Source organism: Lolium perenne, chromosome 3 (genome assembly GCF_019359855.2).
Source record: "Lolium perenne isolate Kyuss_39 chromosome 3, Kyuss_2.0, whole genome shotgun sequence".
Classification (NCBI taxonomy): domain Eukaryota; kingdom Viridiplantae; phylum Streptophyta; class Magnoliopsida; order Poales; family Poaceae; genus Lolium; species Lolium perenne.
This window is the reverse complement of record NC_067246.2, coordinates 245,237,445-245,250,942: the sequence shown is the minus strand read 5'-3', so window position 1 is coordinate 245,250,942 and position 13,498 is coordinate 245,237,445. Positions and strand designations below refer to the sequence as shown.

The 13,498-nt window shown below is 48.8% G+C and overlaps 1 protein-coding gene across 1 annotated transcript; it reads right to left on the bottom strand.

The window, feature by feature from the left end:
- Positions 1-438: 438 nt before the first annotated feature.
- On the bottom strand, positions 439-2,206 carry LOC127321546 (uncharacterized). The gene has a single exon (XM_051350572.2). It carries the CDS (start codon positions 2,191-2,193, stop codon positions 460-462), a length of 1,734 nt encoding a protein of 577 aa, XP_051206532.1. The 5' UTR covers positions 2,194-2,206; the 3' UTR covers positions 439-459.
- Positions 2,207-13,498: the final 11,292 nt, after the last annotated feature.

The window sequence follows — 13,498 nt, the reverse complement described above, 5'->3', positions numbered from 1 at the left end:
CTCCTTTGGCTCTTTTTCTTTGTCCGTCGGTTCGACGGTGACAGTTTTAGGCGGGGCAGCGTCGATTCCTTCTAGCAGATCGACGAGTTGCGTCCCGAATGGCAGGAAGAACCTACGCGCGCCAGAGTGTGTAGTTGTCGTGGGTAAGTATTTCAGACGGAGGCTCGCCGAAAAAAAATCCCAAGAACGACCGTCGAGGAGGAAGCCATGGTGGCGATGAAGTAGCAGCGGCCGGAGATTGGGGCGGTGGAGGGAATGGTTTAGGGTACGGGTATTGCGACCAGGTAGAGGTAACGGAAGTCCAGGATCCTGATACCATGTCAAACACGTGGGTCTACTGGGATGAATCCCGACTCCCGAGTCCCCTTTGTTCTATTTATATTGCACAATGCAGTGCACAGCTGGATACATATTACAATACGTATAATAGGAGTAGCACTTTTCTTTCTCTTTCTCTTTCTATTGGCCTTGCGCTTCCTCCTCGCCCTCTGCCCGATCGAGCTTGCCTATCAATGCGCCCCCGTCCAGGATGCTGCCAAACATGGCGGCCTCGAATAGGTAGTTAACCTGCCAGGCGTGGTGGTTGGCATGGGCGATTAGCCAGACCATATGGACGACGAGGCCCTTGGAGAAGAGCTGAGCCATTAGCAGGCGCGAGGATTCGGCGAGGTACTGCTCGCGCTGCTCGTCCACCTCGCCCCGCCGGGCGTACTCGAGCGGACCGGTGACGAGTGACGACCAGAGGGCGCCGAGCAGGTCCTCGTCCTGATAGTGGTCGAGGAAGCGGCGGACGTGATTGCAGGTGTCGCCGCCGTCGCAGGCGTACGCGGGGTCAAGCGGCCTGCTGAAGCCGGTGGTGCGGAAGTCGGCGTCGAAGACCTCGTCGAAGTCGGCCTCGCGCTGGGGCCGCGCCGGCGACTTGCGGGCCTTGGGCCATCCGAGGACGACGCGGCGGAGGAACATGTGCCGGTCGTTTTGTATGTGCCACGTGTACAGCGCGGCGCACATCCTGGCCACGGGCTCGTGCCACCTCTGGGTCAACATGCGCGCGCCCGTGGCGGCGTACGCGTCGTAGATGGCCCGCAGCGCCGGTTCGCTCACGACGCCCGAGGCGGTGATGTCGGCGACGTTGAGGAACGAGTTCATGACCTCGGAGTTGACCAGGTCGCAGCCCACGTCGACGACGTCGGTGCCGGGCGAGCTGAAGACGAGGTCGCTCATGACGGCGCCGGCGTCGAAGCCCCGGGCCGTGGCCTCGGCCGCCATGCCGAGCAGGCTGCTCTCGGACAGGGAGACGACCTGGGCGGTCCGGCGGTCCATCCGCGCGGCGGCGTCCTTGAGGCGCGTCCTGTGCGCCGCCTCGAGCGCGATCTTGGCCTGGATGTACCGCACGCCGGCGGCGACGGCCTCGCGCCGCTGCCGGCCGCCGAGGGTGCGCCGCGCGTGCGCGTCGGCGATCCCTTCGCGCAGCAGCCGGTGGAGCGAGGGGAAGACGTGGTTGTACCCGTGCTCGTAGTAGAAGGCCATATCGGTGACGTAGTTGGAGAACATGGTGCGCGCGTCTGCGGCGCCAATGAGCAGGCTCGCGATGCCGCAGCCGAACAGGGCGTTGGTGGTCGTCATGGCCTCGGGCCAGTCGCCGGCCCCTAGCAAGGCGATCGCCCGCGGCGAGGCTTGGGTCAGCCCCGCGCCCTTGCGGGGCAGCACGTTGTCGATCGCGTGCTGCATGCTTTTCCACAGCGCAAGCTCCGGCGACAGCCGCAGTTGCACCACCCTGGGCCGCGCCGCTTCCGCGCCGAACCGCTCGTCCTTGTGCTGGCCGCCGCCATCGATGCTAGCAAACATCTCTGCCACCAAGTCTTCCGCCTCGAGGGACAGCCTTCGCAAGTCCGCCACGGTTCCCTTGCCGACCAAGGCCCTCGCCTCCGAGTAGCCCGCGTGTACTGGGAAGCCGCCACCTTTCCTCGTCTTCCCCTTCCGGCCAAATCGACTCGCCAGCCGGGCAACGGGACCCTCGCCCCAGAAGTACGGAGGGATTCTAACTCGCCTGCCGTCGCCGCCGGGAAGAGCATCCTTGTCCGGCACCGCGGCGACGACCTTAATGTTGAGGCCTTGGACAGAGTAGTCACCCCAGCGGGGTTGGGATGTCTCCGTGTGCTGGCGAGGCCAGGTGAGACAGGATGGATTCGGCATCGTTCGTTTTCCCTTCTTCCTGAAATAGACCACCGGATGTATTAGTGTATTCGTAAGGTGAATTAACTAGGTAGATACTGGTTTCGTTAAAAACAATCAGGGGAGAGCATCCCTCAGGTAGCAGCAAAGAATGCGGATGTGGAGGAGGTGAGGGACGAAGGGAACGAGGGAAGGGGAGAGAACACACCGTGGCCGTGGAGAACTTGTCGAGTTCGAGCGAGTTAGACCGAGCTTAGTTCAGCTCATACAAATACTCGAGCGAACTGATGTTGAGTCGAGTTAAAGGTGAGGTGTAAAACTTAGCTCATACTCAACTTGTAACGATCTCGAGTTAGTTTCCTGGTAAGAAAAATAATTAATTTTTTAAATATTTTGCTTGCGTATAAAATGAACAAAATTGCCATCCACATCATATAAATGGAACAAATTAACCTTTTATATTGGCTTAATCAAATCCCATCCAGATTAGATGGAATAAATCTTATCCACGACATGTAGGAAAATATATTTTTACATGAAATCTTCTATTATATAACAAAATTATTATACTTGATTATATTTTTCGAGCTATTGAGTGCGGTGGAGGTTTGTTGGTGTGGACATGGCCGCGATTGCTCCGGTGCTGCAGAAGACAAGGCTCCCCCTTCATGGATCAAGTTGACGCTTCAGCGGGCTTGATGTTATATGTGTTGTCTTTTGTTTGGGTTTCGGTTTGCGCTTGGCACGTGTGTGTTGTAACTTTTGGTGTACTTCCTAGCCGGTTGATAGCTTCGTTAATTCAAAGCCGGGCTCATTTCGAGCCTTCCGTCTAAAAGCTAAATCGAGCGAGCTAGTGTTGACTAAAGATCAACTCGTGTTCTCATCGAGCTATACATGACACACATATTCGGCTCATTTGTTTTCAAGTCGTTCTCGAGTCGAGCTGAAAAACGATTCGATCTTGCAAGTCACGAGTTTTTCTTGCAGCCCTAGCTACGTGTGAGAGAAATTGATATCACTAATAGAAGAGATGAAGACGAGATAGGTGTTTTGCTCCTGGCGTTGATTGCTGCTATTTTAGCTGCGTGCGTGCGTGCGTGCTTGGCTGTTGATCGATAGCTGCGTGTGAGCTTTGTTGTGTGTCTGTACTTGGGTGCTGCTTCCTAGCAGGTACACCCAGAGACTCGCAAGCAAGCCGACGAACCATCGAGAAATGCACGTTGAAATTGCACTGCAAATAATCCATCTTTCGTATATCGTATGTTTGAATGCTTTCTTGTGTCTAACCCAGTATGGCTGGCTACCAGAGGTGATTGGTCGGTATGCCATTGACTGCTATGAAATACACATACTCCCTTTGCCCCAAAATATGTTACATATAAGTTCTAGATAAAGTCAAACATTGTAAAGTTTAATTAAATATATAGCAAAAACTATTATTCTCATGCAATATATATAATATGAAAATACTAGCAAAATGCACGTGTGTTGCAACGTGTCTAAAATAATGTGAACATCTTCAGTTTCATGTAAACTTTTATTTTGGCTCTATCATTGTTCTAGATGTATGTTGTATTTCTCCCATATTTTAATTCTCTTACCTATTACTTCATACGACGACTTTGGAAAAGTAAAAGAAAAAACCGACAACTAACTTTCTAATAATCTTTGTATATACATCATGGCTATAGAAAAGTATGAGGTTTAACTCTAACTGAAAAACACTATCCATTTGAGCATCACACATTTTTTTTTTTTTGAACCAATTATTTGATCTAACCCACTACAAAATTACTCTATGAGTAAGGCGGGAAGAGTGGCTTCACACGAGAAGCGTGGTAGATGCAAAGCTATTTACAAAGGAACATGTGATGTATTAAGGTAGCCAGTTGATGAATTGATCGATCGCATTTGACCCCAACCTACGTCTTGGCTGAATATTTATGCCCAATTACTTTTTTTTTTAACGTCAAAAGAGATTTCATTCATTCATGAGCAGATTACAATCGTTCAGGACAAAGGGGCTGATTTGGGTTGGTACAGAATCAAACCAAATGCCTACAGTTCCCTCCACCCTACAGCTTTTAGCAAGCTCATGAGCAACGGAATTACAATCTCTTTTAACTTTAGACAGAGTAAAGTCGAACATCGACTTTCTAATCCTATCTACCGTTTCGACAAGTTTTGGTTTGCCTCCTTACAAGCAGACCAGACTGTCGAGCTATCAGTTTCCACTTCCTCAGGCCGAATGTCTTGCTGGACGCAAATCCGTAGTGCTTGCAACATGGCACTTGCCTCCGCTTCTTCAGCGTCTTCACAACTTTGAAGCTGCATGGCCATTGCACAAACCACTGTACCCTTCTGGTTTCTTATAACGGCGCCCAAAAAACCTTCGTTCGTTTCCTGTATGAAAGATGCATCAACATTCATTTTTAACTTACCTTGCACAGGAGCAGTCCACCTTGCCTTGGGCGTATCGTGGTCTGATAGCTGGACCTGATTAGCACAGGTCACCATTCTAGCACTTCCTTTACTGGTCATGTCAAAGCCAGAGCCATTAAGGGTATCAAAGTAGTTTTGTAGAAAAACAGCAGATGCTTCAATAGAACTCTTACCGTCTTCATGCACAATGTTGTTTCTAAGGTGCCATGCTCTCCAGAGAAGAAGGAGGATCAGAGGATGTGAATCTTTTTTTGCTTTGGCTAGTAACATGAGAAGCCAATCCGGTCCAGTATACATGAAATCTTCTTCTCTTGGCAAACTCCAGACCTGTCTCATTTTGTGTCTGAGAGCTTTAGCCTTTGGGCAAACTACAGTTGCATGGTAACTTGTTTCATCACTAATCCCACAGATATTGCAGATACTATCAATTTCAAGTGTTCTTCTCCATTTATTCTTTTTGGTGGCTAGATTATGAGACGCACATCTCCAAGCAAAAATTCTGATTTTATTTGGCACCTTGCATTTCCAAATCAGATTCCAAATTTTCCTCGAGTCATCACCCATGCTACTTCCTCCACTAATAGAAAAGGAATTTCTTTGCAACTCAAAGGCTAGTTTATAAGCACTTTTTACTGAGAACACACCTGTATTTTCAAAATGCCATGCAGGCTTGTCTTCATCATGTTGCATTGGTTGCAGTTTGAGGATTACATCTGCATCATAATGGCAAAATATTTCCCTGATTTTTCCTTCATCCCATTGCCTTGTTCCTTGAATAAATAAGTCCTTCACTCTTCTGCATCTAGAGTTTTTTTGCACCCTTTCAATGGTCATTGGGTTTCTACGAGGAATCTAGTTATATCTGTGTATGTTGATTGTACATCCATCCCCCACTCTCCAAATAATACCATGTTTTAACAGCTCCAAGCCATGCTCAATACCTCTCCAGGCTGGTGATGCTTCTGCAGTGAAAACTGTGTCCAAAAATCTACCATTTGGAAAATACTTCGCCTTTAAAATTCTAGCGCATAGGCTGTCTGGATTGTGAAGAATCCTCCATGCTTGTCTAGCTAAGAGCGCTTGATTGAAAAGCTTTGAATCTCTGAAGCCCACCCCACCCTGAACTTTGGGTAGGGTTAAGTTGTCCCAGGAAGTCCAATGTACTTTCCTATGATCCTCATCTTCCCCCCACCAGAATTTCCTTATAGTTTTCATATAGTCATCATGAAAACCAGCTGGCAATTTGAAGATACTCATGATATAATTCGTCAGAGATTGTGCAACTGATTTAATCAGTGTTTCCTTGGCTGCCATGGACATATGGTTCTCATTCCAAACACTGAGTTTTTTAACAAAAATTTCCTTAGTCGGTTGGAATTTTTCCTTCTTCATTCTTCCCTCAGGAGTTGGGAAACCCAAGTATTTTTCATCAAAGGTACTATGTTGTATACTAAGGATATTCTTAATCTGAGTTTGGTTTATGACCGAGCAAATGCTACTAAAAAGGATGGAGCATTTACCTTCACTGATCATCTGACCTATACATCTTCCATATAATTTTAGAGCATCCTTAATAACGCCAGCCTGCTGAGCATTCGCTTGGAAAAAGAGAAGGCTGTCACCTGCGAATAACAGGTGAGATACACTTGGTGCTGATCTACAGATTTTCAAATCTTTCAGTCCTGTCGGTATACTGCTCTATCCAGAATTTTTGTCATACCCTCTGCAACGAACAGGAAAAGGTATGGGGATAGAGGGTCCCCCTGCCTTAGACCTCTTGACGCTTTAAATCGATCAGTCAGCTCGCCATTAATTCGGATGCAGAAAGAAACTGAAGTAACACATTCCATTACCAACTTGACCCATTTGTGGTGGAATCCCATTTTTAGCAAGGCACCCTGCAGATAACACCAGTCAACTCTATCATATGCCTTGGATAAATCAAGCTTGTATGCACAAAAATCGTTAGCTATTTTAGTATTTCTCTTAATGCTATGGAAACATTCAAAGGCAACCAAAGCATTATCCGTGATCAGTCTTCCAGGGATGAAGGCACTCTGGTTATGAGATATCAGCCCCTGTAACATAGGCCTTAGCCTATTGATGATGCACTTAGCCACCACTTTGTACACCACATATGCCCAATTACTTTCATTCTTCAGTTCCCCGCATAAAATGCTGCATACTGTTGACAGAATAAAGGGAGTACTTGACACTTGACAGACTGCGGAACAATTCATGTTGTAGGAAAGCCGGAATTGATGAAGATGATACTGGCGTAGCATTTTTACTAAAGTTCAGTAAAACTAAATTGACTATTTTAATTCACAAAAATGGGAAACAGAGGGCTCAAGGGCCGCGCCTCTCGCCCACGGAGTCGCGACTCCTGCGTGTTATGGGCGCGCGAAGGCGGGGCTCACGGGCATGGACACTCTCGACCTCTCGAGCAGAGGCGATGGTGATTTGAGGTCGCGGCGATTGCGGCGTGAGACGGCGGCGACTCCAAGGCCCGGGACAACTTCGTGTGGCAGGTGAATCCTTTTCCATAACTACTCTAGCCTCTCTCTAAAACAGCTCTATGGTGGCACTTGACCGCACCCTAGAGCGCCCCCCAATCCAGCAGAAGAGGCGGCGACCTCTACCATAGAGCGCCCCACTTTGGTGGCAGCCGAGGCAGAGGCGATGAGCACGAGGTGGGGATCGAGGTGGAGGCGGATATGCAGGAGGAAGAGGAGGAGGAACCAGATATGTAGGAGGAGGCCGAGGGGGATGGGAAGCATGAGCACAAGGTGCACGACGGCAAAGCGGAGGCCGTCCTGCAAGGTCTGCGGTAGGCGCAGTGTTGTTCATCACAAATGGAGTGCTGCCTTCCTCTGCGGCAGCTGCAGTCCATGTTCCCTGTAAGACAATGATTTGGGAACGCTCAACACCCCTTAGGGTTGGCGTGTGTTTATATTTATAGAGTATAGAAATACATGGCTACAGGTACAATACACGAGCTACCCTCAATCTTAACCGTGTCATCGAACATCTAACAGGTTAAGATTACGCCTACAGCCTTGAAACAAAGGTAAGGTCAATGACTTCGTGAAGATGTCAGCAAGTTGATCCTTTGACGAGATAAACCTGATTCGAAGTAGCTTCTGTGCAACATGTTCCCTCACAAAGTGATAGTCAACTTCGATGTGCTTCGTTCGGGCATGGAACACTGGTGTCGAGGGTGCTCCTCGGCAATGCCCTCCGATAGGGGCTTAGGGTTGATGGAATCCTGCAAGCTGACACGAAACATCGGTTCACAGACAAGCGGGGAGAGCGATTTACCCAGGTTCGGGGCCCTCGATGAGGTAAAACCTTTACGTCCTGCCTGTCCATTCTTGATTATGATGATAATGGGTTACAACGGGGTGCCGAATAGTTCGGCTGAGATCTCGTCGAGATGGCTAAGCGCTAAGGTGACCTAGCTCTAAGATTCTGTTGGCTAAGATCGCTCAGGTTGATTATCCCTCGGCAGCCCCTCTCCTGGCCTTTATATAGGAGGCCAGGTCTCAAGAGGTCCAACCGTGTACGACTAGGTTTACAGTAATTTTAGATCTAATCTTTCCTTGTTCCGCTGCTTCTTTGCCTTGCTTGCCAAGGAATCTTCTGGTGTGCCATCCGGTTGGGCCGCCTTGCCTCCATGTGCTTTCATGGGCCTCCAACTAGGAAATACAGGATAGGGCAACACCGGTTACCCGAAGGGTAATGCCCACGTCAGTAGCCCCTGAGTGTCTAGCCGAAGATAGTTCGGGTAGAGACTAAAGCATGCCTTCACCAACTGTTCTTCTCTTTGATTGTTCTTGTTCTTCCTGAATCTGCATCATCTTCTTCTGTCGGGTGCGCGTCAGCGCTCCCGATGGGAGTAGCCCCCGAGTCTAGGTACGGATGCTTGCAATCCGTGCGTAGACTCAAGATGTACCACTCGAACATTTTACTCTGCCGAAGTTTTTCGTAAGTCTTCTTAGTTCATCCGATATATTTTCCTTAGGCAAGGGATAATGAGTAACATGCCCAACTTTTGCTAGTTAACTGTCGATGGCAAAACAATGTTACCCTACACAGAATCAAGTCCCTGGGCATGATCCTGGAGTGCAAAAAAGTTTCTGTCGGGTGCGCGTCCTGCGCTCCCGATGGGAGTAGCCCCCGAGTCTGGGCACGGGTGCTTGCAACCGAGTGCGGACTCGAGTCGAACAATTATCTCTTCCTTCAAGGCTTATTTCTTCGAGTCTTCATTCTATCGGGTGCGCGGCCAGCGCTCCCGATGGGAGTAGCCCCGAGTCCAGGTGCAGTTGCTTTGCAGTCTGTGCGTAGACTCAAGTTCACCATCTGGTATATATATTTTTATTCCTTCGACTGCCTTTGACAACATCCATGATGTCATTGATGACGTGCTACTGTCGTGGCCTGATTGACAAGACTTGACCCAACGGGCCCGCCCTAGTTCTACGCGAGCAGTTTTCTAGGAATTGACCAGTGCATACGCAGCGTCCGAGGCGTCTCCTCGATTTTCGCGCAAACGTGGGAATAATGGGCCGCCGGTTTCATTTCTTCTTTAAGCGCCACGTTTACAGTCAGATCTGCTCCACCTCCCACGACGTTTGTGGAGTTATGGCCACGATCTCGCCTCAATTTTTACAACATAAATAGGGGGCCTTCTTGCTTTTACTTTTTACGCCTTCCACTGCTCACCTTCTTCGCCCGTCCTTTCCTGCTTCCTCTGTTCTTCCCTCAAAAGCTTCAGACGCCATGGGCAAGAAGAAGGGTGCCAGCGCCTCCGACTCAACCAAGGTCAGCCGTGACTGGAGCACCTCCGCCATTTCCAACCGAGATGTGAACAAGCTGCGAGCCCTTGGCCTCATCTCCTCATCTGAGGACGACATCCTTCTACCAGGTGCCGTTTCTCGCCCAAGACCTCCGAAGGGCTTCACTGTTATGTTCACTACTTTCTTATTCCGTGGACTCTCTCTTCCTGCCCACGAGTTTCTGCGTTCCCTTCTTTTCTTCTATGGGATTCAGCTCTGGCAGCTGACCCCTAATTCGATTCTTCATCTCTCTATCTTCATCACTGTTTGCGAAGCCTTCCTTGGCATTGACCCTCACTGGGGTCTTTGGAGGAAGATCTTCTATGTAAAGCGTCACAACGACAGAAATGGTCCTCCCGTCGTAGGCGGCGTCGGCTTTGTTGTTAGGAAGGAAGTCGATTATCTTGACTACCCAATGAAAGAATCCGTCCAAGGCTGGCACAACAAATGGTTTTATCTGCGAGACCCTTTGGTGCCTAGACGGCGCTCGAATCTCCCTCCCTTTGAAGATAAACCGATAGCTAAGCCGAAGAAGTCCTGGCAAAACGCCCTTTCTCCCGAAGAGAGAGCGACAGCCGACAAGCTATTCCACCAGGTCGTCATTCTGAAGAATACGGGAGGCTTGACGATGTGCGGCACTGAGGTAGTCTCAGTGTTTTTACAACGTCGAGTGCAACCGTTAATGTCTCGACCCCATCAACTGTGGCTTTACACGGGCAAGGACGATAGGTCTAGAGTCAGCTCAGCCGACCTTTCGGCTGAAGACCTCCGAGATGAAGTCCGCCGCTTGACGTGCCTTAGCATGAAGGACATCATCATCCTAACATCGGCTCGTCCTCCTTATGATTTTGACCATCTTCCGACCAAGGTAGTCCTCTGTTGTTTTTCGCTTGCTGTTGTTACTCCTTTTTCCGTTGTTTCTCACAAATTTCTTTTCTTCGACAGGCCCCCGCCGTTGCTCAATGCTATCCTCCTACACCCGAAGCGGTGTGGTACTAGAGGATGACGATGATGATTCTGAGGGGACCGAGGACGCTCATCATGCCCTCGAGGACAGCGATGTCCAAGAGGAAGAAGCTGCCGAGGATGATGCCTTCGTCAGGAGCAGGCGCCGTAAGCAGATACACGACGATTTCATTACAACGGCTGAATCAAGTCCTAGCGGAGGAGATAATGATGCCGATGGAATTGCTTCGCCTCCTCCTGCTAATAAGAGTTCAACAAGTTTCTTCGCAGGCGAAGATGATCTGGACCTGTGAGCATCTATACTCTTTTCCTGATTTATTTCCTATCATTTTGTATGCTAACCGTGCACTGCACTTAAGTAGCTCTGATGATGATGATGATGAAGTTCCTCTCGCGAAGAGGGCCAAATTAGCCTCTGGGAGAGCGGCATCGGCTAAGGAATCGAATCCCTCTCCCGCCAAGTCGACACCTCCCTCGCGAACGGGTGTAGAGAAGATTCTAGTGTCGAAAGTTATTCCTCCTGGCGATGCTCCCACTCCGTCGGCTGGTCGCGATCATGTAAGTATTTAATCTGCCCTGCTTCGCCGAGTTTCTGTCGACTGAGTCTTCTTGATTTTTCTTGCTGCAGCCGATTTACGTTACAGTCGATGCTGTAGCGGATTTCGCCGAACAATTCACCCGACTTGAGGCTGAAAACTCCCAACTTCGAAAGACTATCAGATCTTCGGCTGACCAGGTGCTTGAAGCCAACAGGCTTACTACCGACGCCAAGAATGAGAACGCCTTGCTGAAGGAGGAGGTGAAGAAGCTGAAGCAGCAGATGAAGGATGAACAAGATGCCAGGCGTGCGGCGGCGGCTGCAGTCGACAAGAAGGAAGGCGTCCTCCGCGAATCCATCAAGGATTTATTAGGTAAAATCCATGGCACAACGTTTCTTTCTTGGTGTTTCTTCATTGGTTATTGATCTGTCTTTCTTTCAGAGGCCGCCGACATAACTGTCACTCGACGTCCTCAGCTTCGGGAGGACTCTACAGCCGATGCCTTGTCGCTTGCCGCTGAGTCTAATGTCCAAGTCCTTGGACTTCTGCAAAAGACCAAAGGAGCATTGTCGAGGCTATACTCGATGATTTTCCCGAAGATGAAGCTGGACAAGACTCTCGACGAGATGGCGGATGCTTTCCTTGTTGATCCTTCCGAGCCTGTGGAGGTACTGAAACGCCGCTCCCGCTTGTTTGGGGCGGTTCTTACTTTCCAGCTGCTAATGGGTCATGGGATGGGGTCTGAATTGGAGAAGTTATCTAAGGCATTGCCTGTTGATGACGACAACCTTTTAGTCGACCTTGAGCCTTTCAAAAGATCGGCAGTAACCTGTGCCAATCAACTCCTGAAGCTGGTAGATGAAGCACAAGCCAAGCCTATTCCTGAATCTGCCCCTGGCTCATCATCAGCGAACCCTTGAACTCTTGCTTGACTTATTGTAAATAAGATTAATCGTAATTTGACTTAGTCCTATTTTATTTCGGCTCTGTTGCCAATTCGAACATCCTTTTGAATGTATCATATATGCCAAGTGCTCTCGATGGGAGTTTCTATGTTAATGCTAAACTGGGGACTGTACTGCAGATTCCTTCATATTCTTCCCATGCCGAGCTTTTTCCAAACCCTTCAAGTAATGATGAGTCAGACCTTGTTCGCCGCTTACGTGACCAAGTGTCTTGTCTAAATAAAGACATCACTTCTCTTCACGCGATGGCAGCCTTGGTGAAGAAAAAGGGGGAGATAGCGACTGCTATCGAACAGTACGCTCTCGATGGTCTTCATATTGCTACCGAAAGTTTGGGCTGTAAGTATTAGCCCATCTTCTGATTCCTGACATAGCTTGAATGTTCTTTGAACTGATATTCACTCCTTTTCAGTCGTAGCTTCAGATGCAACTGAGGAGAACAAGAAGATCCATGAAAAGGTCGAGGCGATGACTGATGTTGCGCACCCGAAGCACGATTTATGGCTGCATCGTCCGAAGGTTGTTATCATGGTGAAGTTTAAGTACCGGGTGGAGAAGGCGCATTATTACTTTGATAAGTTCCATTTTCATCTCACGATGGTTTGGAACACCTTGTTCCCTCTGGACCAAGCACCCGAAACTTTATCTGCCCTGTTCACCCGATTCAAGTCTCCCGAAAGGATTCGACAGTTGGTGCGGAAAGAACTCCTGGCTGGTGCTGAGCTTGCCTTTGCTTCGATATTGGTGTGGCATCTGTCTTTAGACTTGGGAGCCATAGCAAACACTGCGAGGAGTTTAGGCCAATATTATGATATTGCTAGAGGTCCTGCTTACACCATTATTTCTCGGATGGAGTCATGCTTTGAGAAGGATCTGAAGGCCCACTGGCACCGGGGAACCCGATCATGAATGTAATAACCTTATACCTGCATAAGATTGTTTTGTACAAATTTACTGCGTACGTTGCACGCTATGTTAGTTTGATTGATATTTTATTGTCGAGGGCGGCTGAGTGATCAGTTCAACCTGCTCTCTCGACGACTTCGTTGATTTATGCAATGTTATTGCGAAGCCTATATGTAAGTTTTGTAAGAGCGAGACCCATCAACTTAGTCGAGGGAATTAGACGCTTGGCTTCGTCACGCGGTGCACCGGTTTGAGCCTTATTTTGTGATAATGTAACCATCGACTGCAGCACTCGTGTATTTTCTCGAGGCTTGGATTGGTTGTTTTTGTGCATCATTAATCTTAGCTCCCGTTGAGAGTATTTAATTAATGACACTGTGTAAGCGTATTTTTTAGGCCAGCGCTCCCGATGGGAGTAAGAGCCAATGGCAGGACCCCATACGGTATGTTCGGGTGATAAGGCCTGGAGCAATAAAAAAGGTAGAAAACCTGATTAGAACTTTTATTCATAGTGCAAAAGCAACCTTAAGGGCTGTCAAGTAATTATAAACAATCGTATCCTATGTATAGAATCGTCGCAAATGTGCGATGTTCCATGGATTCTCAACGTTTTTCCTGAAGCTGGGTTTTTGAGCCGATAGGCTCCTCCTGGTATCACTTCAGTGATGAT

Bases quoted from the DNA above. Each gene is read 5' to 3' on its own strand.
- LOC127321546 (XM_051350572.2), bottom strand. From the start codon at position 2,193: ATGCCGAATCCATCCTGTCTCACCTGGCCTCGCCAGCACACGGAGACA.